Source organism: Vicugna pacos, chromosome 19 (assembly GCF_048564905.1).
Source record: "Vicugna pacos chromosome 19, VicPac4, whole genome shotgun sequence".
Taxonomy (NCBI): domain Eukaryota; kingdom Metazoa; phylum Chordata; class Mammalia; order Artiodactyla; family Camelidae; genus Vicugna; species Vicugna pacos.
The window spans coordinates 24,549,327-24,575,073 of NC_133005.1; the positions used below are offsets into that span (position 1 = coordinate 24,549,327).

At 42.0% G+C, this 25,747-nt stretch overlaps 1 protein-coding gene across 1 annotated transcript; it reads left to right on the forward strand.

The window, feature by feature from the left end:
* Positions 1–25,028, forward strand: MAPRE1 (microtubule associated protein RP/EB family member 1). Its single transcript, XM_006202652.4, has 7 exons — positions 1–158; positions 4,582–4,705; positions 11,972–12,117; positions 14,215–14,422; positions 17,009–17,130; positions 21,513–21,665; positions 23,285–25,028. The coding sequence occupies exons 2-7, from the start codon at positions 4,585–4,587 to the stop codon at positions 23,339–23,341; spliced, it is 807 nt and encodes a 268-aa protein (XP_006202714.1). The 5' UTR covers positions 1–158; positions 4,582–4,584; the 3' UTR covers positions 23,342–25,028.
* Positions 25,029–25,747: the final 719 nt, after the last annotated feature.

Below are 25,747 nucleotides of genomic sequence, written 5' to 3' on the forward strand. Positions count from 1 at the left end.
AGCAGGCGGGCAATGACGAGCCTTTACGTCGGCGCGTAGCCGGGTGGGGTGCGTGTGAGGTCATCGCGCGGGCGGCGGGCGGGGTCGGGCGGTTTGAACGAGACGAAGACGGAACCGGAGCCGGTTAGGGGCAGCGGACGCCGTCCAGCCGAGAGCTGGTGAGCCGGCCAGCGGGCACGGGGCGGCGGCCAGGGGGCGGCCTGGCGGGCCTCGGGCTGGGCAGGCGCCGGCGGGCCGTGCAGGCACTGCGGGGGTGGCCGGGCCGCTCCTCACGGCCGTGCGGTTCGGCCGGGTGGGGGAAGGGCGGTGCCGTGACCCGGCGCGCGCGGGCTGGGCTGGGGGCGCGCGCTCCGCTCTGCCGTGGGGGCGGGGCCTCTGGCCGGAAGTGGGGGCTGCCCCTCGGCGGCGTGGGGGCTTATGGGCCGCGGCCGAGTTGTGGAACCCAGATGTTGGTGGCAGGAGGTTCTTGGGTGGCCGGGCCGGGTAGAGGGCATGTGTGTGGTTGAGGGGGGTCCTGCTGGGAGCCCTGAGGACCCCCACTGTAAGAGACGGTGTCGCCTGATGGTTAAGAGTTAGGGTTTCGGGTTCAAACCTGGAGTCCCTGCTGTGCGGCCTTGGGCAGGTGCTTTAACTTCTCTGGGCCTCAATTTCCTTATGTGTAAAACGGAGGACAAAGATAGTACTACATACAGAAAGCTCTTGTCGCGATGCATAGCAAAAAGCGCGCCCACTCAATGGAGTCCTTCCTTCATCAGGTGTTTGTGTAGGGCCCACTAGGTGCTGGGCACTGTGCTAAGCGCAGGCTGTACACCTGGGAGCAGGCAGGAGTCTGCATTATGGTGGAGAGACAGGAAATAAGAAAATACGTGGAAGAGATAATTTCATATAGTTACTAGGAAGACAATATAACTGGGTGATAGGAACAATGCTTTTTCAGTACCAGCTTCACAGTTGGCCTGGGCAGCTGCAGGGCAGAGTTTGGCCTCTATCCCGTTTTGGACATGAGGATCCTGAAGACCATTGAAGAAAGGTACACCAGGCCTGCCAGCCACCTCTAATGGGGTATCTCTGAGAGTAGTAAGGATAGTAGCAGGTAATTAGGCACTTGCTATGTGCCAGGCATTGTGTTAAATGCTTGATGTGGCATTGTGTTATTTAATATCACATTGTCTCTAGGAGTTATTATCTTCATTTAGCTAATTAGGGGACTGAGACTCTGGGAGGTAATTTGCTTTATGCTGTCCAGCAAGTGGCTGAACCCATGTCTGACTCTTGAGACCAGGCTCTTAACTTCTGCATTACGCTGCCTCCCTGAGTTTCAGTCTAGAGAACGTATTTCATGTAATGTGCCCTTTGTCGTGGTGTGTCACAGTGTGTAGAGGTTTCTGGCACATAGGGAAGCTTAGGACATGCTGTGCTTTTCACTGAAGTGTTTTCTCACTTAGAGTCTCACCACTGCCTTGTGCAGAAGATGTTCACCTTTTACAGGTGAGCTGTTTGTGATCCAGGAAGGTGAAGTACCTAGGGTCACATTGCCTTTTTTTTTTTTTTTCTTTTTCTGGTGGCACTTTCCTCCTGCTCTTTCCATAGGGCTCAGTGTGGCGCCTTGGACGTAAATAGTTGCTCATCAGCCAGCAGTGAGTCAGAATGGGTTTGGGAGCTTGCTAGAACTACAGAGGGAAGAGAGATACCTGGAGAAGCTAGGGGGAGCTTTTTCAGGGCTATTGAAATCTGGATCAAGGAACCTTTGGTGGGGGTGGGGGGTGTGAGGTTTGCATGGTGGTTCTGGGGTCTTCCACTGAGGCCAAGCAGTGGAATCCTCGTGGAGGAGGAGTGAGCTGTCGCTAGCTGTAGCTGAGGCTCTGAGAACTGGGCTCTGTTTTGACTGCATGGAAGAGCTAATTAAGTGGTTGAGTCAGTGGATGTTTATTGCACATCCACAGGGTGCCTAACCCCATGTATTTAGTGGTTGCAGAGTCTGCAGAGCACATGGGACCAGGTATTAATGTACTGCTAATGAAAGAGTTTTAAATTATATCATGATGAAAGGCCACTAACGTTTTCTGAGCTGGGGTGTGGTCAGGAGACACACGTGGCTTAACCAGCTGCTTACATTTTATGGCAGCAGGACACACACAATACCCGATGTATGTATGAATGTTGCCAAAATAGATTACAAGTGCTCAGTCTGGGTCTGTGGTTTTTATTTGGATGTCTCTCTCCTTGGTACCTGATAATAGCATTTTGCACCCAGTGTGCAATTCATTTATTCTTTCATTCAGGGATTTTGAACAGGGGAGACACTTGATCTGATTTGTGATTCAGAATATTCTCCCTGCTGCTGTGGAAATAGATTGAGACAGAGGCTAATTTGATGGCTGTTGCAGAGAATGGGGTGAGAGATGGTGGCGGCAGGTCTCCGCACTGTTTTTGACAATGGAGTTGGGAGAATGAGTGGGACAGGGTCCCTCCCTTCCCTGGACCTTGCTTGTTTAATGTGAAACCCAAGCTTAAAATTCTCAGCTCTTTGCATAGAGCAAATTGCCTGCCTGTCCAGGTCTCATCTGGGAATGATTCAGAAATGAAGAGATAATGACAATTGCAGAGGTTTGAATGAAGTACTGTAGGAACATAGGGATTAATTTCCCAGAGGAGTCAGGAGCTAAATTGTGTTGGCTCCTTGTATAACATGGTTTTATCATCTGAGTTTAATGTAAGAGTGTTGATACTTTGCTTTCTGAAAAAAGTTTATATAGAAGCATTTTTCTCTCTTTGACACTGTCCTGCCAATCTGAAAACAAGTAGCATTTATTGAGCCCACAGTGTGCAAGGCACTATGCCAAGTGCTGTGGGGGACGGTGAATGTGGGGCTGGAGGGCACAGACCTGATAAGTCATTTATATCTCCAGACCTCAGTCACCCGTGTTCGTAAAAAGGGATTGAATGGGTAGATATCTGTCTTTAGCAGCCCTCACTTTCTGCAGCCATATGACTCGGGAGGCAGAGGCTTGCAGGAGATAGGTGGGAGGACTAGCTAGTCACTGGAGGAGAGAAGTAAGAGAGCATGGGGTCCCATGGTGGTACCACTTTAGCTCTGAGTTTTTTCCCCCATTGGTAATACTGATGTTACATGAAATGAGAAAAATTATGTGTCAAGATTTACTGAAATTTAGTGTTTTATAGTCATGTATCTTCATGGTAATTGCCCAGGGATTTCATTTAGCTCTGGATAAACCTGCCCTTATCTCATATTGCCTGAGTCTTCCCTTCCCACTGTCTGTTCTCTGCCAGCAATCAGGGTGATCTTTTTCAAACTTCAGTGAGAGTGTGATTCTGCCCCACTTAAATCCCCACAACAGTGGGGATTTACAGTTAAAGAAGAAGGTCTGAACTTCTTGCCATGGCCTGCAGGGTTGTAACGTGACCTGGCTTCTTCGCTTCTTTTCTCACTTCTTTTGCTGCTCTCCCTCCTGCTCACTGGGCTATAGCCACCCTTCTTCCAGATCTCCGCGTGGCTGCTTCCTTCTGATTCTTAAGCTCAAATGTTAACTTGGAGAGAGGCTTTTCCTGACCACATTTCCCTCCACCCCCATTGCCTGAATGGCCGATATGAAATGACATTTATGTGTTTGGTCAGTGTTGAAGTTGCACTACTAGATAGTGCGCTCCCTGCCGACAGACAGCTTGTCTCTCCTTACTTGTTTCCTGCTCCCTAGAGCAGTGCTTCATAAATATTTTAGCTTAATATGTTTCTGTGTATTGTTTGGAATTTGGAAGCCTGGCAGAAAGGTGAGGGACAGCCTTTTCTAGGGGAGAGAAAGGAATGTGGATGGTGGGGTTGGGTGGACTTGGCACTGGTTCTCAAGGCTTTTGTGTTGAGCCTCTCTTTCCTCATCTGTAAAATGAGGAGAATGAAGTGAGCCTCACAACGGATTGTTGGGTTAAGTGATAAATGTCTGGGAAGCTTCTGGTGCTTAGTAGGCCCTCAGCTGCTCTCCTGTCTTCAGGAGGCTCAACAGAGAATTGGTTACCAAGGGCTCTTCATTGTGAGGTCATTTGCCACCACCTTTGTGGTACTTAGGTTGTTGAAAAGCTTATTTTCTTCTTGATTATAAAAATAGACATAATCTTTAAAGAAAATTTGGAACCTTTATAGTGGAAACTGTAAAGAGAAATTAATAAAAGCCCACCATCTGAAGGAAACTGGTGTAAACATTTTGATATGTTAATAGATAAACTTCGATTGACATTTTCTAAGCCGAGAATATTCTTGTGCATCAGCCTCCCTTCATAAAGCACTTTATCATCCCTTTACTTAGTGTCTCTTGTAGCTTAAAATTTTATACCAATCACATTAAGATGGGGCCTGAATTTAAGGCTTGCTGGTGTTGGGCAGTTCATTTCAGGTCATGTTTATGCATGGAAATCCAGGCTCATGGTTGGAATCTGAGTGTCTCTGATTTGGCCTGTTGGGGAGGAAGGTGAGGCTCCCACAGATCTGTTATGAGTGGCTTCAGGAGACATTGGTTCTTTCTTGCTACCTAATAATGTGAGCCTTTCTCATTTCTTCGCATGCTGTAGAAGATGGCAGTGAACGTGTACTCAACGTCGGTCACCAGCGATAACCTAAGTCGACATGACATGCTGGCCTGGATCAATGAGTCTCTGCAGTTGAATCTGACAAAGATCGAACAGTTGTGCTCAGGTAAGAGAAATCCAGTAGGCCCCTTTTCCAGGAGAGACTGCAGGTCCTTCACGGAAGCACAGGCCTGTATCTGCAAAAGCCACAGACAGGTTTGGGTTTGATGTTAGAGCTGCCCCATTTCTTTCAGCCCTGCCCTGGTTCCACTTCTGAAAAGGACTGCCTTTCCACTGTCTGGCTGTAGAGGCTGCATTCTGAGGCCTGCAGCTTAGCTCCAGCTTCTCTGTCTGCCCTCTTGCTCATCCAAATTTGAAATGCTTTATTTGAGAGAATAATTGTAATTGTTCTAGTTCTGTATTAGTTTATCAGTGGCTTTTCTTACTCCCAAGTAGCACAGGACCAAAGTTACGCAAGTTGTACCATTTCACCCACAATTTTAGTGAACTACTACTTAATAAGAATCTGGCAGAGAGGTGATGATTTAAAACAATTACACTAATTGTATAACTTTTAGAAAACTAGAGAAGAAAATAAAAAATGCCAGTAGTTTCATTATTCAGAGAGAGCCACTATTTGGATGTTTTCTTTCACTTTTCTGTGCACACATATATTTGTATATATTCCAGCTTTTTTCACTTTACATTATATTGTGGATATTCTCTAGTGTCCTCCACTATCTTGGAAATACTTCTGTGTAATGGCTGTATACTATTTCTTTCTGTGGATATGGTGGAGTTATTTAATATCTTGCCAGTTTTTGGACATCTAGGTTATTTCTAACTTTTCCATTGTGAATAATGGCTAGGTGTGGTATCCTTTACCATAAATTTTATCTCTATTTCCCAGTGATTCCTAGGGATGGAATTACTAGATCAAAGGGTATAAACTTTAGGCTCTAGGTAATTCTTTTTCATAAAAATGTTGTCAATTTCTACTTCCTCCAAAGAGTTCCTGTCTCAACCTTTTGTGAGGTCTGCTGACTGCCCCTGACTGTCCTGACATAAAAAGAATGTACCATGTAGAGTTATCAAAACTGGATTTGCCATAGACAGGAGGTGAGGTCAAGAATATACCAGAAGAAGGGTGACCTGTATATCCTGGTGCTACTTAAATTCTTGTTCTTTGGATAGAGAATTAGAACATTCAGCTTCTCCTAGTAATTAGAATAACAGTCATTTAATTGAACTCGTGTGCCAAGTGTATGTAAATACTTTTCAAGTATTTCTTCATTTTATTATCACTGTACCTCTGCATGGTAGGGATATTTATTAACCTCATTTTACAATGAGGAAACAGGCTTAGAGAAACTGAGTAGCAAGTACAGAGTTATATGACCAAGAACAGATTTGAGGCTTGAAGTTTTGTTCAGTCAAGAGCTCACATTCTTCAATCCCTGTACCTTGCTCTCCAAACTTTTCTTTTACCAACTAGTGCCATTTGGATTGACTTAAATGATTGCTTTCATTTCTATGAAAATTTTTTTAAATTCAGCTTTTGTACTTCCTTATTTTATAGCTGGGGCTTAGTCTTGGTCTTAGTTTCATTTGCTTGACTTCTTATTTCCGCTGTGAGATTGAATCTCAGTTTTATAGATAGTCAGAGAGAGGCCTGATGTGGAGTTGTACAGTGAGACAGTGGTGCCCAAGAGTCATACTTATTAAACATCAGTTACTTTGTTTGTCGTAGGCACTGGTAAATCTCTGCTGCTTTCCCCCTGCTTTTTGTTAATTTCCTCAGTTTCATCACCACGTCCGCATTTGTTCAAGGCTTTTAAAGCAATGTTTGCCGCGTGATTAATGACTAATGTGGGGATGAGGTCACCTTAGTTTTCATTGGAGCCAGCTTTCTCACCAGCAATTTCTCCCTAAAATTTACCTCTTTCTATAAATATACTCCAAAGTGTATTTTACTTAGTTAATTCGGAAATGAGATCTCTTTTCCATGTGTAAATAAGGTATACATGTGCTGATCTGGCTCCAGATTTATCTCACTGGGGCAGGGCCTGTCATTGATAGTCAGGACTGGGCACGAAGAGGCTTCAGTGCATGGCCCACACACTTTTTGCTATATACATACTATATCTTTTTAAAAGAATCATTTGAAGAGCTAAACAAATGTAAATTACATATAATGAATTATAATGATACTGTCTCATTAAAAATTTGTGAAGATTTTTAAGTTTGCTTGCTACCTGCATTTTTCTTGTCCTAGATAAAGTACTTTTCCCCAGTAAAAAGTGGCAAGTGCAGAACATTTTGATTTGTAAACAAACGTTCATTCATTGCTAGTTCTCGTGTGTGCCGTGTAGGACTTTTCTCAGAGTACGCAGAATGTTGCACTGTGTTTCATATTGGTGTTTAGAAAATGGGGTCTTGGCTTCCAGTATGAGACCACACTGGATGAGCTACAGACATTGTCCCTGAAGAAGATCTGCTGCCAGGGGATTGGAGTCAGAGAGTGAGACTCCGCAGATCCTTCAGTTGACTGAGGCCCAAGGAGAATCCCAGTAGCCTTTAACACTAGTGCCTGGTCGTCTTGATCTTCCCTCTGATGAGCAGAGGGTCACGCAGACCGAATTCTCTACTAAACACAAGCTCTAAGAGGGATGAATAGGTTTTTTCCCTTGAGAGGGCAAAGCTCTGAGGTGCTACACTATTAATGTGCTGGCTGCCTGTGAAATGGCTGTTTGTCAGCATTGTGGGCTCGCTGCCCCTAACAGTGAAACGAGCCTTTGCTTGGCTCTTGTAGTGAGATAAGGTGAGGGTAGCTTTCAGTGATAGAGTTGGCTGGTTGTTTCAAGATTCATTACATTCTCTAGTCTCTCTGTTCTGAAAGAGTTAGTCATCAAGTATTTTGGAAAGATAGTGGTTCTGATGAGGGATTGCTTGTGTCAAAGAGGGGATGCTGGTTGCTTTCTGGTCCCTCTGCACTTTTCCATGGGCCTAGCACGGTGCTCTGAACGTGTGGAGTGGCCCTCATTGAATGTTCCTGGGTCCCCCTTGACTTCTTGTCTTCTCCCCTCCAGCCTGGTCTCCTTCATAGTTCCTGTGCTGTACAGAAAGGAGAGGTGTTCAGATGCTCGCAGGCCAATGCTAGATTTCCTTTTCCCTCTGCTTATTGTGCAGCCCCGCCAGCCCTCGAGCGTGAATAAAACAGTTTGTCAGTTTTGCTCCCAGAGCAACTCTGAGAATGTGACACCTCTGACTTTGTTTTTCTCCTCATGTTGGCTCCCTTTTCCAGACACTGTATTTTGGGCCGTGATTCCACCATACTTCCAGGTTCACAGGCCTGAGAAGCATCTTTTGAGGCTATTCACAAAGTTCTATGTCTTCTGCAGGCTCTAGCTCCTTAGTTTGCAGGTTGCTGCCACAGTGGCCTCCTAACCGGGCCCTAGGTTCCCTCCAGGGCCCTCACACCCACTACTCTCATTTTACCAAGATAGTCTGCAGCCTTTAGAAAAAAACTTTTTTTTTTTTTTTGAGTAGCTCCTCTGCTGAAGTATCGCTTTAAATTTTTTTGCCTCACTCTTCAAGCACCTCCTTGATTTTTCTTTGCATTAATTAAAGCAAAACAAAAGACAATAAACTTATTTTCTTCTGATTATAAGTAGTTAGGTCTTTGTTATAGAAACATATTAAGAAGAAAATCATAATCTTCTGTGTTGTCACAAGTTAGTGATAGTTATTGTTATCTCTTTTAGCTATATTTTCCCCCCCAATTCTGGTTTTATTTTTTGAGCTCTTATCATAGACCAGGTACTCTCCAAAATGCTTTACTTATATGTTACTTATTTATGTATAATCTGGAAGGTAAGGACTGTCATCCCCTTTTATAAACTGAGATAGAGAGGTTAAGCAGCTTGCCCAAGATTACTCTTCTTAGCTGTACTTTGTATTTTCCATAAGTTCAAAACATGATTGACATACTGTATTCACACTATTTTTTGACTAACTTAAGGTCTCAAAGTGGTTTAAAATGTAAAAGAAACAAAGAGATGAACAGTGAAAAGTAAGCTCATCTGCTTGCCACCCAGTTCCCCCACCCAGAAGTAACCAGTGTTATCAGCTGGGTGGCCTTCAGAGAGATTCTGTGTGTACAAGCAGAAATATCCATCTGTCCATATTTTGTGTGTGTGTCTTCTCTTCCCCCCTTTTACACAAGTGGTAGTGTGTTTAATTGCACTGTATATTCTGGAGAGTGTGCCATATTTTTATAGCAGGTGCCACTCTGCTTTCTTATATGGCTGTGTAGTACCATGATTTCCTTGGATGAGTCCCCTGTTGATGGGCATTTAGTTTGTTTCTAGTCTATTGCTATTGCAGACTGTTGCAGTAAGTAACAAATACAAGAACATGTGTTGTACAGTTTTGTTTTCTGCTTTTAACATTAAAATTGGATTAATGTTTGCATGTTAAAATATCTGGAGGCTGACTTTTAATGTCTGCATTAATGACACCTCACAGCTTTCTGTTTCCAAATTTTATTCATTCTTTAAAATGACTCACACCTCACCTACTCTGATGCCTGAACACTCTAACATTTAATAGTCAGTATGTTTCCTGTGTGTTAAAACTTTGAGAGTTCTTAATCTGGAGTTTTCTGATAGGAGGGCATCTATTCTGTGTAGAATGTTGATTCAGCTTTCAACTAATTCTCCAAGGGACCCTTGACCCGAAAGAGTTGAGAGCCAGTGCACTCTAGATACGACAGGGGCTGCGTGGTGCCCTTGTGTGTGCTCGCACCAGTCCCGGTAGGGGTGGGCTGAGGCAGTCCGTGGAGACTTGCTAGTTGATGCCTTGACGCAGCTGGTACTGCCCTGAGTCTGTCTGCAGCTTCCAGCCACAAAGGACATGGACAATACACCTGCCACAGGCCACTGGGACAGCGGCCATCTACGAGGGGTCCTCTTCTAGCCCTGCTTACATTGCCAGCCTTTGTTACGAAGGCAGAGACTGGAAGGAAGGCCCTTTTTAACCTGTTCTGTACCCACTTAGAACATTTATAGGTCAGGAACTTTTGAGCCCTTTTGTGAAAAAGCAGCTGACAGACTTTTTTCTTTTAGGCATTTACTTTTTTTTTGTTATCTGATTATAAAAGTAATATTCATTGTAGCACATAATTAATATTTTAAAAAGAAATGGCGACTATTCAGTCATATTTGATATATAAAACAATAACTTCATATGGTTTAATATGAATCTTTTCTGTGTATATATATTAAGATGGGTATTTTTACCTATACAAAGACATTTTATAGATATGTTTTTGTGGATTTTTTTTTCTTTTAATAATAAATCTTGGTCTTTTCCCCAGAAAGTAAAAAAATACACATATGTTGAATGCTTGCATAATATTCTCTCAGGTGATGGTGTGTGAATTTATGTAATCGATTGCTCCTACTGTTGGACATGTAAGTTGTTTCCATTTTTTACTCCTTTGAATAAAGTTATGATAGAAGTTTCATGTGTAAATCTTTGCCCTATTTTTAAAAATTTTCCTTAGGCTGGATCCCCATGTGTTTATTAGATGTTTACATTTTCGTGTGTGAATTGTCCAGTTAATTTGTCTATTTTTAGTTGGGGTCTCAGTGTTTACACACACAAACACACACGCGCGCGCGCACACACACACACACACTCTTTTCAGTCAGTTAGAGTTTATCAGCATGGCGTATCTTTTTTCCCCTGATCTGGGAAATGCTTCTTTATTCCACTGTAGGCTGTTCGAGATGGTGTGTAATGATACAGAAAAGAGCAGTGGACAGGGAGTCAGGATACTTGGGGTCTGGTTCTAAGCTTGCTCTCTGGCCTCTGTGCCCTTGGGCCACAGTTTTTGGTCCTCAGGTTTTAAATTTATAATAGCTCTAAGGGATCTTCTAGCTGTAAAATAAAAACTGCAGGTTTTTCAAGCAGATATTTTCTGAGTTAGATGACTGCTGCTTTTAAATGGTTTTGAATGGAAAGTCCCACAAAAGGCTTGAGAATACTGTGCATTTAATAAATGCACATTGTTTTGCTGTTCCAGAAAAAATATCTTCCATGTGTAAAGCAGTGCTGTGGATATAGATGCTTAATAGGTTCTCTTCTGTTTGTGTGTCTTTTAAGTTGAGTTGTGTGTATCAGGATCCAAAGCTAAATCTGTACAGTGCAATTGGTAAATTATGACTTTTAAATCTCTTTTAAAATATAATAGTCATCACTCTTCACACTATTAGTTTGTTAAAGAGACCTCTGGAATTTAGGGAGCTATTAGTTCTCCATTTAAAAAACATAAATATTGCTAATTTGGTGCCTGGTATATAGAATTCCCACAGTATATTTTTATTGGATGAGTAAATAAATCAGACACTGAAGAATCAGGCTTTCACTTTCTGATGCACCTTTCTAGTAAGAATGTCACTATGGTCACTGAAGTGCTTCTGCTTTCTTTGCATCTTTGTAAAAATAATGATAATGGCACTTTTTTCTAATGCTGGAACTGGCAGGGAGCCAGTTTGGCCTGATGTAAAATAAGTTGAATATGCATATTATGGCAGCCTTGTTCTACAGAACACTTATTGCTTAGTTGCTGGATTTCTTGCCTCCTTTCCTGAAAGGGCAGTAAGTGCACATGAATCCTGCCCTGTATTAGGAGAGTGCAGTTTAGTGGGCATTAGAGAAATAACATGCCTGGAAATTTTAAGTGCCAAGAAAACACTTTTTGGGGTGGCGATGGATAAAAATGGACACGTGGAGGAAGGAGTGAAATTGGGGAACAAATGGAATGAAATATATGCAGTAATTTCTTATAATGACCTTTAAAATGAAAAAAATTAAAGACACAAAAATGTCTTCTATTCAACTTTGTTTATAAAACGATAGGTTAAGTTTATTTAGAGATGGGAAACAGATATCTTAGAAAAAAACATTTTTTTAACCTAGGTCAGAGGAAGGATCTTTGAAATAGTGGGGAAATCCCTCCTCCTGCCAGCATTCATTTTTCTTTGTAGTTGTTGTTTTATTGTCATGCTGGTTTCTTATAAAGAAAAGTTTTAAAATTTCATAGAAACATTCCTTTTTCTCGTCGTAGCATTCCAGGTTGCAAGTGTGTTGTAGAACTTACCAGGTAAAACCATAGTCTTGTTAGTCAAAAAATTGACTTTGGGAAAAAAAAAAATTGACTTTGAAGTCATGTGATAATGAAGTGTTTGGGTTTTGTGTTTCCACTTTACAGCTTTTAAAATTGTATATGGATTAAATGAGTTTGGGTAAATTTTCACCCTGCTTTGTTAGTAGCTACTGCATTTAATGACCTAGTGTGTATTTTCTTCTTTTGTTGTTGTTCCTTCAGGGGCTGCCTATTGTCAGTTTATGGACATGCTGTTCCCCGGCTCTATTGCCTTGAAGAAAGTGAAATTCCAAGCTAAGCTAGAACACGAATACATCCAGAACTTCAAAATACTACAAGCAGGTTTTAAGAGGATGGGTGTTGACAAAGTAAGTAAATTTTATTCTTTCATTTAGGTTGTTTCTTAACTAGTGATAATTACTGGTAGGGAGGGCATAGCTCAAGTGGTATAGAGTATGCTTAGCATGCATGATATCCTGGGTTCAATCCCCAGTACCTCCTCTAAAAATAAATAAATCTAACTACCCCTCCACAAAAAAATTAAGGAATTAAGAAAGGCTTACCTGGATGGATGGTCACCCTAACTACATGGAATAATTTAGTCTTTGATCAATATTATTTTTAATATATCTCATAAATATTATTTTTAAGTGTTAATAAGCAAAATTCTATGAAACTCTTACGAAAATTATTTTAAGAACAATATGTGAAATACTAATTTATATGCCAATAAAAAAAACTAGTGATAATTACTGAGGATACAGATGCTGGCCCATTACTTTGGACATTTTCTTCTTTTCTCAATTTATATGGTTATCTTTTCTCCAGTTAACAGAATTTACTGGGAGCAAAGTTTCCCTCTGCTCTCCTACCCCCTTGCTGTCTTCCTTCTTCATTGTGAAGTTGGTAACTTTGTGGAAGAATTAACCTGTAAATCTACCTGTAAATTTTTTTTTAATTACTGTTTAGTCTGTTAATCTGACATCTGACTCCTTTAATCTCTGGATTTACTTCTGTAAAGCATACCATATGGTAGAATAAGTAGTTCTAACAGACAAGATTCTAGAAATACTTGATTTTTATAGCAAGATACAAAGAAGATTGCTGGTGGGTGCTAGGAATTTCCCACTTGCCCCCAAGCTTATTTGAAGGTATCAAAAACACAGTCCACCAGGTTTCATTAGGACAAATATCCCTGATTTAGGAGATAATAGATTATTGCAGAATTATGCAGTTCTTCCCCACCCCCATTAGAGGGCTTATCCTTTTTTTTTTTTTTTTATAAGGGCTTATCCTTTAAAAAGCCATTTTGGGGGGGTAAACTTTTTTAAGTAAAGCTTGTAATCACCCCCTAGTTAGCTACTGTATGCTGTATCTGATTTCTATGTACTATGAAGTCAGTCTTTTTATTTTAGTTTTGTTTGTGTGCAGTATATAAAATAGGCATTTGTACTGTAAGAATATCATTTGGTTACCAGGCATAATTTTAACTAGGTGTAGTTTATTATATAGAATAATTTTTTCTTTCATGGCGTTTATTTTTTTTGTATAAGGAAAGTTTCTGAAGTATATAAAAATAGAGGGAAAGGTGCAGTGATCCCCCATGTACCTCAGTGATTATCAACTCAAGGCCAGTTTTATTTCATTTATACCTCTACCCCACCCCCTATTCTCATGGATTATTTTGAAATGAGTTCCAGATGTAACATTTTATTTGTAAATGTTTTGGTGTCATACAAAGAAGTTCTTAAAAATTTATTTGCTCAGAAAGGTGATATAGTTCAGATTATTATGTATATTCTTTTTTTTTTTAATAAAAGTATCATTGCAACTGGAAGCCTTTGAGAATTAGAAGATAGTTGAGTTGGACTGCAGTCCAACCATTTGACGTAATACCTGATAGCACAGTATTCTTCTGTAATAAGAAAAAACGTAGAGGGTCTTTTAAAGTATGTTTTAATAGGATTGGAATTACTTGAAAAACATACCATTTTGTGGAAGTCTATCCCAGGACTGATTCTGTACCTTGACCTACTTTAAGACAATTTTATTTTAAAACACATCTCATAGACACCTGTGGTTAGTTTGTGCTATGGATTTCATACTCTGTGACAGGCACTGTGGCCATGCAACTTACACGGGAGATTTACTCTTTACAGTGGAATGACATGTCTCAGGATGTGTTTGGATGTGTGACTTATATATGATACTTGTTTTTTTTTGCATTTCTGATTTCTTCTGATGGATTTGGAGGGTGTTTGGCAGGTGTAAGTTCTCTCTGGAGGAAACTGAATGAAACTTGCTCTACAAACTTCTGGGGGCTTACTGAGCACTTAGTCTTGCTTCTAAAAAAATTGTTTTTTCTCCTTTCGGCAGAGCTTTGAACTGATTTGATGATTGGATATGTTTGATACTTGCCAAAAACCTCTTGCTTTGGGCTCAACAATCTTGATGTTCCTCTGCAGATAATTCCTGTGGACAAATTAGTAAAAGGAAAGTTTCAGGACAATTTTGAATTCGTTCAGTGGTTCAAGAAGTTTTTTGATGCAAACTATGATGGAAAAGATTATGACCCTGTAGCTGCCAGACAAGGTCAAGAAACTGTGGTGGCCCCCTCCCTTGTTGCTCCAGCTCTGAACAAACCGAAGAAACCTCTCAGCTCTAGCAGTGCAGGTAAAAAAAACCACACACACACAAAAACACCATTTCCAAGTAATAATACTCTAGGTATTCATTCATTGATTCATACATTCAATATTCAACCAGAATTTTGGGGGTAGCCATAGGCTTAGGGAGTTTAAAGAGCATAAACCCTGTCATGTGGCGGGAGCATGGATTGTGGCATCAGGGCCCTGTGTTTGTTCTTAGATCTCTGGAGCCCTGTGTAATCCATTTCACCTCTTCTCCACTGTTTCCTCCTCTGTAAAATGGGAATTTCAATACTTGCCCCAGAGGGTTGTTCTTAAGACTTGACTGAGTTATTGTACATGATTTTGCCAACACTCTGTATGGAATAGAAATCCCTTGGGTTAGCTCATATTAAAGAGATCTTTAGTTTGAACACAAGGGCGTTTCACAGAGCCCTAGGATAGGAAGTTACAACCAGACCTGAACTCCCAGGAACCGCAGAACTTTCTAGGTCTCTTGAGGATTGCTCTTGGCTCTCTGCATCATTGTTCCGTCTGCAGGCCAGCTTCCTGTGCTTACCACTTCCCTGCCCTCCCTCGAACTTCAGCTGCTTAGTGGTGTTGGCTTGCTGTGATACCAGCAGAATCTGGGAGGCAAGGGGAGGGTGTTGCTACAGACCTTCTCTAAAAGGTCTTGGCCTGGTAGGTTTCCCAAGGTGTGTTTGCAGTACTGTACTTACAGAACATATGTATACTTTGGAACACGGTGGGTGTTCGTTAGTTGCTAATTTCTTCTTTCCAGAAGGTTTCAAGAACATTAGTTAAAGCCACATAGTACCCTGAGAGAGACTAACCTACCTGGTAGGTAGAGAGGGACATTGAGTACTTTTTAATTTTAATGGCTTTATTATGCTATGATTCACTTGCCATACAATTCACCCATTTAAAGTACACAACTGAATGGTTTTTAGTATATTCTCAGTGTGTTCAGCTATCACCATAATCAATTTTAGAACATTTTCACTACCCTAAAAAAGAAACATCGTATGTTCCTGATAACTGTCACTTCCTATTTTCCCCTGACTCTCCTCCTTCCTCGCTAGCCCTACGCAGCTGCTGATCCACTCTCTGTCTATGGAGTTACCTATTCTGAATATGTTATATAAATGGGATTATAGAATATGTAATGTTTTGTGTCTGGCTTCTTTAATTTAGTGTAGTATTTTCAAGGTTGATCCATGTTGTAGCATATATCAATACTTTATTCCTTTGTATGGCTAAATAATATTCCATTGTATGACTGTAGCATGATTTATTCATCAGCTGATGATCATTTGGGTTGTTTCCATTTTTTAGCTCTTCTGAACAATGCTGCTGTGACTATTTGTATACAAGTTTCTTTCTGTGTGGGCATATGTTCTCATTTCTCTTGGATTCAAGAGTAGGTTCTCTTGGATTCAAGAGTATGTACTCTTGGGAAAAAAAAAGAGTAGGTACTCTTGGAGCAGAATTCTTGGGTCATGTGGTAATTCTGTGTTTAACCTTCTGCCGAACTACCTGATTCTTGTTCAAAGTGGCTGAACCATTTTACATGCCCATCAGCAGAGTATTTGAGGGTTCAGATTTCTTCATATATTGAGTATTTTTATTCTTTAGCTTGTTAGAATGGGGAAGTGTGTAGATAACCCTGTGCAAATTTCAGGTGCTGCCGACAGGCATGTGGAGACTTGCATTATGCATTTAGTCCTCAGGGTAAACATACACTAGAGATCCTCTAGAGAAAATGCCTGTTACTATGGGTGAAAGGCATTATGGTTATTGGGCAGTTTGGGGTGACAGGAGGATCAAATATTTCTAAGCCTGGCATAACTACAAGCTTTACAAAATAATTGCTGAATGAATGAATAAAACCATGAAATTTACCTTAAGATAGCTTGTTCTTGATTATTCTTATTTTAACTTGTAGATAGGTTGACCCCTTTACCTCTTTTTCCTTGTCTTTGCTTTTGCCCATTCTTACTGAGAGAAGCTTATAAATCCTTGTCACTGTGCTGCTTTTCTCTCCTAACCCTTCTAAACACCCTCTGAAAGTTAAGCAAGATATGGGTTTTGAAGTCAGTAGTGGTCAGAGCAGTCTCTACCCCCACCTCTTCCCAATCCAAGGAGCCCGAGGTTCTCAGTTAGGAGGCACCTTACTTTCCAGATGGGGAATCGTGGGCACCCTGCAACAGCTGGGACTGTGAGCTCCTGGCGTGAAGTTTTCCTTTGCTCCATAAAGCTGCCCTGTTTGTGAATTTGGTTGGAGCTGCATTAAGGAAGATCATCCAAATGTGCCTGAATGACTTTGCCTCTTTCAGATGATAGTCCTGTTCACCCCAGTGGAAAAAAGACCACACAGAAGGACTTAGTCCCAGCACGAAAGATCGTGACTAAAATTGGTACTTACCTGCTACCAGGATGAAAAACCACTTTGGGCAAACACGAGGGTGCTGTTTTGCATGCTGGGCTCTCTACGTTGGGTCCCCTCACGTAGCTGTGGAGGGCAGTTGATCACAGCCTCCTCTTGTTGTCTGGTGGGTTCTTTTTTGTCATGAAATTTTTCCTCTTGAAAAACTACGTCTGCTCCTCTTAGCTCCACAGAGGCCCATTGCAACACACAGAACTACTGCAACCCCTAAGGCTGGCCCGGGTGTGGTGCGGAAGAACCCCGGTGTGGGGAATGGGGATGACGAAGCAGCTGAATTGATGCAGCAGGTAGGCACTTCCTGTATTCAAGACAGGAGGCATTAGGGGGGGAAAGGGCTCTTGCTGCCCCTGACCAGGGGAGGCTTGTCCATGTTCTTGTTGAAAGACCTGCCTTGTCTGCGTAGAAAAGCAGTCCTCACGACGTGTGTGAGCACTTCGGGTGCTGTGTGGGGACTGTGAGCGTGGAGGTGGGGGACAGTATCAGGCATTTCTGAAATCTGTTAGTGTGACAGAAACCAGTGTCTGTTTGGAAACCCGCCCATACAATAGAACCCTGTTGAAAGTCTCTGGAACGCTGTCAGGGTTCTGTGGGATTTGGAGAATGTCTATTGAATTTTGGCTCTGGCAAAAGATAAAGGAGAGATACTTTCTAAATAATAATTTGAAAAAGATTCCACAGTCTGTCTCTGCTGAAGTCTGGGCTCACTAGAGAATTAAGTTGAGAATGGAAGTGGTATGAAAACTCTGTTGCTTTTGTGCCTAATAGATCAGTGATTTGAAATGTCTTCCTTGGGATTAGTTAAATATCCTGAAGATAGTTGGTAGAGTCTCTGTGAATCAGAACAAATTTTTAAACTTTTAGACATTTTCTCACTAATTCTTACAGTTGTTTCATTTGTTCCGTTGCCTTTGGATGATTTTGTTGATTAATTCCAGTTTTAAAATCAAGAATGCTCTGTGATTCCTGTGAGTTTGAGATTGAAGCTTTTTACTTTCCTAAAAGCCAAGTCCTAAAGCCCAGGGGAAATGGCCTCACTTTAATCCAGAACCTCTTGTGACCCAGACCATAATCCTAGGAAATCAGGACATAAAAGCCTGCCCAAAGATCACATTTGGTTTTTTTCATTCTTTGATTTGTGTGTGCCCCATGGTCATAGGTGCCTCTGGAGTGTGGAGGTGACTGGGTCCCCACCCCCATGGTTGTGGTTGCCTCGAGCACCCTCTAGGCACTGGCACCATATGTACAGAAGTCCTGGAGAGTAAGGAGACTTCTGTGACTGTTGGTTTCCAGGCATGGGTAACAACACAAAGCAGTCTCAGGGGAAAATGGGGAAGAGTTGTTCATGGCCAGACATGGTGACCAGCACAGGGTTGGCCTTGTGCTCTCCGGGAGATGATGCAGCGGCTTCTGTGGGACCCGCTGCTCAGCTGGGTCCTCTGTGAGGGAACACCGCCTTCGGGTTGTGTGGATTTGGGGATGGTTCTGGTGCTCCCACTTCTACTTGGGGCAAGGCAGTTAACCTCTCTGAGTGCACTGCTGCGTGTGCAGTGGGGCTCATACTTTGATCATGAGCTGATGTTGTGTCAGGTGCCTAAAAGTGTGGGATAAATGGGGTAAATGGCAGTGGGTGAAAGACAGTTGTGGTTACTATGGTTCATGTCTGTGGTCTTGATAGACTGACATGGTTTCTAACACGAGTTTTAAAAGTTCACAGGAATCAGATTTTTTTGGTGAAATGAACAAATGTTAATAGCAAAAACAAAACATTTTTAGAGTGTGCATGCCATTGCTCTACTAAGCACTTTGCTTTTGCGGCAGCCCTGTGAGGTGTTACAGAGGACAGTGAGGCTTGGAGAGGTTAAATAGCCTGACCTGGGGTTTGGCCCCAGGTCACAGCTAGCTTGTCCAGCCCTGCCTTGGAATTAATTTGTTTGGCTTGCAAAGAGTTTTGATTTTTATTATTACTATTTTTTAATAAGAAGGATTTTAGGTTCTCTCCAGGTTGCCAAAGTCCTGCGCACACCCTGTTCCTGAATCCCGTGGTCATTTACATGATCTCTCTGACCCTGAAAGTATTTGAAGTGGTGGCCCTTGATGAAGGTTTGGAGGTCTGGAGGACACAACCGATGTGGAAAATAGAGCCACATGGGCTTGGCAGGCTAAGAGAAGAGCAGTGTATTCTACACAAGTTACGTTGTGGTGGTCATAGCATTAGGAGAACTGCAGTGATTCCACATTCTTAAGTTGTCCTGGAGAAATTTACTTCTGGTTGATTTTAGTCTTAAGTAGTGCTGTTCAACAGAAATAGAATGCAAACCAGAATGTGAGACACATATATAAATGAAAATTTTCTAGTAGCCACATTGGAAAAAGTAAAAAGAAACAGATTAAACTAATTCTAATAACACATTATTCAATATATCTAAAATATTAGTGTTCTGACATGTGATCAGTGCAAATAATTGTCAGAGATGTTTTACATTTGACCACTGTACTAAATCTTTGAAATCCAATGTGTATTTAATGTTTATAGGCTGTCTCAATTGCACTGGCCACATTTCAAGGGCTCAGAAAGCCTTGTGTGGTTCATAGCTACCATACTGGCCAGTGCAAGTTTGAAGTGTTTTCCTTGGGCTTCTTAGGTTATAGCTATTACTTCGCTGTAAGGCATGGCTCTAAGAGTGACACTGATTGCTAGCTGTAGATTTTTAATAACCTTATGAATAGAGGAGTACCAGGTGAAAGCTGGTGACTTAGTGTATGGTTATTGTTTTTTTGGAGTCACAGTTACTGAGTGGTGTCAGGGAGAACTGCTGCTTTGGCCTTGATGGGGCCTGGAGGGCTGGGTTCTGGTGCCCTTGATGACTGGTAGGCCAGAGAAGGTTTCAGTGAGTTTGTGAGGGAGGCACTAGTGGAACATGCGTGTACAGGTGGATTCCAAGGTAGCGTGCCTCGGTAAGGCTTTTGACTTCCCTTTCCTTCTTTCCTTTTCATGTGATTAGAAGGCCTCTTCCTTGGCCCTTGGATCTTGGAGTTGAAGATCCAAGGCAGTTTCCGCTTGCCGGGGTTAGTCACCTCTTGCCCTTTTATCCCCTTTGTACTCCACTTTGAGAGTAACTGATAGTTTAAGGAGAGGTGACAAGCAGCAGTAAGAGCAAGGGTGGGGAGAATGGGGGCAGATGGATGGTTTCGTTTTGCTCAGTACTAGGTAATGATAGTACTTTATTGAAACTTTCAGTTATTTTTAAAAGTGATTTCTGTGACTGTGAAAGGAAAAGTGGAAGGTATCTGGAACCTTGATTCTGGTTTGGTCTGTTCAGGCCTTTGATGATGAACATTGAAGTTAAGTCTTTGACAAAATGGTCCTGGTGGCTCCAGTCACCTGCTCCTCATCTCTGGATGCTTCTTGACTGCAGGTTTTGAAGGGGCGCTTCCTTCAACCCTGGACGGGGCTTTGGTTGGGTCTCGGTTCTTTGTCGGCTGTGGGGAAGCCGGCTAAGCTGTTTGCTTCAGTTTCTGCAACTAGAAGTTCAGGTGGACTAGATTTCGGTAGTGCCTTCTGGCTCTCAGACTTCTCTGCTATCCAAATTGTTCTTAGTGGCTGCACCTGTGATTTCCTGGCTCACCTTTCAGGAATGTGCCTGGTTCCTATTCCCTCACCTTTCCGTGTGGCCCCAGCCTGTAAGGCCTATGAGGATTTTGTGCTAAACCATATGCCATGTAATTTGCATTCAGTGAAAATTAAATTGAATTCGCATGTCAGAGATTTGAATATACTGGAATGAAGATGCACTGTGCTTAACATACACAAAGGACCGTGAGGGTTGTCGGGACTTTTACTACTCTTGTCTGGATGAAGTCCTGGCCCGAGCACTGAGATTTATTTCTTCCTTGCCCCTTTGTGGAAATTAGAGGCCCTCCATGGGAGCCTGCAGCATATGTGGTGAGCTGAGAAGATACTCAAAGAGGCTAGAATGGAATGTAGTGGGATCTGCTCCCTGCCTTTGCCGTCTTCTCTCCCTTTTGAGACTCTCTTGGGGGAGACAGTGGTGCAAGAACTCTCTCTGCAGAGGATACTTTTCTTTTGAGTCATGGATCACCCAACCCCAACATATTGCAGAGAGGAAAAACCATTGACTTTTCCGAGCCCAGGTCCCCCTCAGTCTTAGCTGTCTTTGGGCTAGTGTTAGTCATCCTTAGCTAGTCTTCCCCTCCTGACTCGCCACTTCTACCCCGCTGCCTCGGACCAGACCCTCTCTTACTGTTGACCTCAACATGGAAAGAGCTGGACTTGATTGAGCAGTGCCTTGGTAAGGACTCAATAGATGATTGTTGGCCACCCTGCTGGGCTGGGTTGTGGATTCTGCTTCTGTATTTGTCTCAGGCTCCCATGAGTTTCTCTCCTTGATCTTGTCTTAGTCCTTGAGAAGTTATGCATGTTTCATGGTGTAGTTTGATCTTTCCTGGGAATTGTTATAGTCAAGGTGGCCATGAACAAGCTAATGCTCCTCATCTGGGGCTGAGGAAAATTGACATTAAAGTAAAGTGGGGTTTTTCCGTGTTAGAGAGTTTGGTGAAAGATCACATCTCATTTTGGGTTGGAAGTTTGTGTGATATATTACTGGTGTGTGAATGCCAGATGTTTCACCCTTTCTAATGTCTTGTGCAGGTCAACGTGTTGAAACTTACCGTCGAAGACCTGGAGAAGGAGAGAGATTTCTACTTTGGAAAGCTAAGGAACATTGAATTGATTTGCCAGGAGAACGAAGGGGAAAACAACCCTGTATTGCAGAGGATTGTGGACATTCTCTATGCCACAGACGTACGTATTGACCTGAGGATACTTTCTTGCCATTTTGCCATCTAAGAGAGAATACATTTTATCTGGTTGCTTTTGCCAGACTCAGTGCTGATGCTTGTTGTGTTACAGCATAGCATTCATCAAAAGACTTCATCTTTGACCCTCAAAGTCAGCCAGAGGGCACCTCTGCCCAGTTTCAGCCTCTGCCTTGAGGTCTCTGAGCATAGGACACTGAGGTGGCTGGCTTGCCCTCCTTCTATAGTTTGTGGCCACTAGTAGATCAAGAGTGCCACAGAATGCTTTTAGCCCTTCCATCCCTACTCCCTTCAGCTTGGACCCCTCAGCCAGAGATGCTGCTTCCTTTTGAACAGGGCCCCAGGCGTGCCCTGGAGAACCAGGCACATGGTTCCTATTTGATGTCTGCTGCCCACAGCTGTCACCTTTACTCCTCCCACCCAGGAGTGTACCTGGTTCCTATTCCCCCTTTGTGGTCATGTTTCTTGGGATCCATGTATATTATGCAGCTGAATCTGCTGATACTAATTATACTGTGTTAACTGAACAGGGAAAACTGATTTTCCCTAGATTTAGGATTTGGTATCTTGCTGTGTCCACTGTTCAGTGGCTGTAATTGATAATTCTTCTGCATGCCTAGCAAGGTCTGTAGGAGCAAACTACAGTGTACATCTACGTGTTTCATAGTATGTGGCAGGATACAGATGAAAGGTAATATGTTAATAACTGCTGTTATTAACACTGTCCTCTAAAGGTATCAAGTGAATTTGGGGGGATTAAGACAGATGACTGAAAACTTGATTATTTGTTCAAATAAATCCTTATTTCGAGCTTGCTCTGTGCCAGATAATGAAAGCAAAGATGCTAAAGATATAGGGGTCCTTGTTCTAGTCTGAGTATTGTTTTAGTGGAGTCATCTAAAGTAAATTCAGCCATAGAGATTTAGTTAAAAAAAAAATAAGATGGTGGTTGAAGGCGAAAGTCTGAATTTTTATGGTAATACAGCCATTAGTACACGCCAGATGTGGTGGAGTGAGGGTGGCGTGGGAGCCATATATGCTTTCCCATGCCTCTAATGTTGGGTCAGTCTTGGGGCTGTTATGGGTGCTGTGGGGGTTTTGGGTAAACAAAACCCTCACAACACCTGCAATAGCATGCGTGGTTCCTAAGTGGGAAAGAGTGCGTAAGGGAAGGCTGCTGTGTGGGCAGTTTATTGAGAGGAGGTGGTGTGGTACTGTTATGGTGATGTCAGGTATTTTGGGGGGTAAATTTTCTTAAACAGCTTTACTGAAGTTCAGTTGACAGAGTGAACTGCACATATTTAAGTACAACTTGGTATGTGGAATCATCACTGTAATTAAGACAGTGTACATACACATCCATCACTCTCAAAAGTTTGAGGGTAAATTTGTGCTCAGTTTATGCCTTTTGTGAGATGTGAGTCCACTGACTAATAAAATAGCAGTCACTTGGTCTTGTGCCATTAAATGCCAAGTGTGTGGTAGAGACAGGAAGAACCGTTGACTTTGAGAGGTTTTAAATATGAGGAAAGTGAACCCACAGTAGAAATCGATCCTTCGTTCAGTGTTGAGTAACAGCTTTCCCCTCTCATTTTCCCATTTTAGGAAGGCTTTGTGATACCTGATGAGGGGGGCCCACAGGAGGAACAGGAAGAGTATTAACAGCCTGGACCAGCTGAGCAACATCCGAATTCTTCACTCCAAATCATGTGCTTAACTGTAAAATACTCCCTTTTATTATTCTTAGAGGACTCACTGGTTTCTTTTCATAAGCAAAAAAGTACCTCTTCTTAAAGTGCACTTTGCAGAAGTTTCACTCCTTTTCCAACAGGTTTGAGTTAGGAGCTTTTACCTTGTAGCAGAGCAGTATTAACATCTAGTTGGTTTACCTAGGGGACAAAGAGGCTGACCATGGGCTCACTGTGTGGATGCTGGTAACACTGATTGCTGGAGAAGGTGTGTTTATGTAATACACTGAGGAGGAGACCTCTAATAGAGAATTGTAAAGACTGATTTGAATTTTAAACTAATGTGAAATCTTGGCAGAGAACGTTTTAATAAATAAATGCCTTAAGAGTATTTAAAATATGCTTCCATATTTCAAAATATAAAATGTAACGTGACAGGTGATTATGTGTTTGACATTGTGTCTGGGAAGGAAGGGCCAGAACCTGGAATCTTTGAAACCTGCAGTTCACAGCCCTTGTGGGGCTGCTCTAATCCTCATAGGCCCAGACCTTGGCCCAAAAGGAAAGTTTAAAAAGTTACTCTGTAAAGCCATTTAGTGTCCTTGACCAATTGCATCTCTGCTAAGAAGCAAGAGGCATTGTTGCCTGGATGAATAGAGTGTGTGTTTCAGCCCTGAGAAGTTTGAGTGGAAGAGCTTGATTTTCATTGCGCATTTCTCTGGTGACTTTTCCAATTATCTCTGAAATTTCTATGTATTGTGTTTTTTTGGAAATGAGGTGTGTCTAGTTTTTAAACCTAACAACTACTTTTGGGGACTTGCCCACATCTCTGGGATTTGAATGGGGGTTGTGTCCCGTTTTACTGTCTTTTAAGTTTACATTTAACGTGTTTCTCTTCTCTGCTCCCCTTGCCCACTGGGGACTCCTCTTTGGCTCCTTAAAATTTGCTGCTTAGAGTGGAAGTTCAGCAGGCAGGTGATCATGCTGCAAGGTCTATCTGGACCTCTGGCAAAGAGAGTGATCAGTGAAGGCCATCGCTACCTTGGGATCTGCAAGGCTGGGTGTTTTCGGTACCTGCTGTCCACAGCCCTCCACTGTTATTGGAATACTTTGCCAGTGCACTAATCTCTTTGGAGATAAAAACGTTAGCGTGTTACTAAATGTTAATTTTCTTTTGCAGAAAATACAGTACCATGTCTGAATTAATTATTAATATTTAAAATATTTCATTCCTTAACTCTCCCTCATTTGCTTTGCCCACAGCCTGTTCAGTTCCTTTGTTTGGCAGAATTCTGCAAAATGTGTGTCACCCACTACTGAGATTGTTCAGCCCCTGATGTATTTGTATTGATTTGTTTCTGGTGGTAGCTTGTCCTAAAATGTGTGTAGAAAGCAGGTATTTTATGATAAATTGTTGTGTAGTGCATGCTCTGTGTGGAATTCAGAGGAAAACCTAGATTCAGTAATTAACAATGCCAAAAAATGCAAGTAACTAGCCATTGTTCAAAAAACAGTGGTGCTATTTCTCTTTTGTGGCCTTTTAGACTTTTGTTGCCCTAAAATTCCATTTTATTGGGAACCCATTTTCCACCTGGTCTTTCTTGACAGGGTTTTTTTCTACTTTAAACAGTTTCTAAATAAAATTCTGTATTTCAAGAGTATCATGTCTTCTGAAATTTGTCTTGCCCTGGTTATATTCTTTAGGTTCAAATGATAAGGTACCCATGCTTCTTAAATTAGGGCTGATCTTTTGAAATCCTTCACTAGTTTTTCAAATGTGCTTGTTTCTAAGCCTGTTTCTTTTTTCTCCGTTCTTCACAGTACATTTCTCAGCCTCCTGCTGTTTCACACTCTCATATTACTGTGAGAGGTCTTTCAGAAGTCCAGTGCTTGGCCTAACTTCCATGAAACCTTTTCAGGCTGTTTCCTCCTGAGAAATACAGCAGGACAGAGCTTGGTGGATACAATGGGGCAATACTTTTTTTTTTTTCCTGAAAGTATGTTTCAAAGGCAATCAACACAATCCATCTATAACGTAACATAAAAATGTCACCATTTCTTCTTTCCGTTTGAAATTCTGTGCTATAAAAAATGAATTCAAAAGGAGATGTGCAGAAAGTAGTTACCCACCACAATTATGGATGCTTTGTAAACCCAACTTGATAATTTTGGCTCGGGTTATATCCATATTACTTCCTTAGAAGTTAACAGTATAATGCCTTCCTGAAATGTTATGCACCTCAAAAGGAATTGGAGATGGTATGTGTTGGTAATCTACAAGAATCTGCCTCCAGGAGTGCCTGGAGTTATATTGTTGGGTAATGTCAACTGAGAAGTTACCTTGGAAAGAGTGAAGCTGATACTGCATGTACCTCTGACC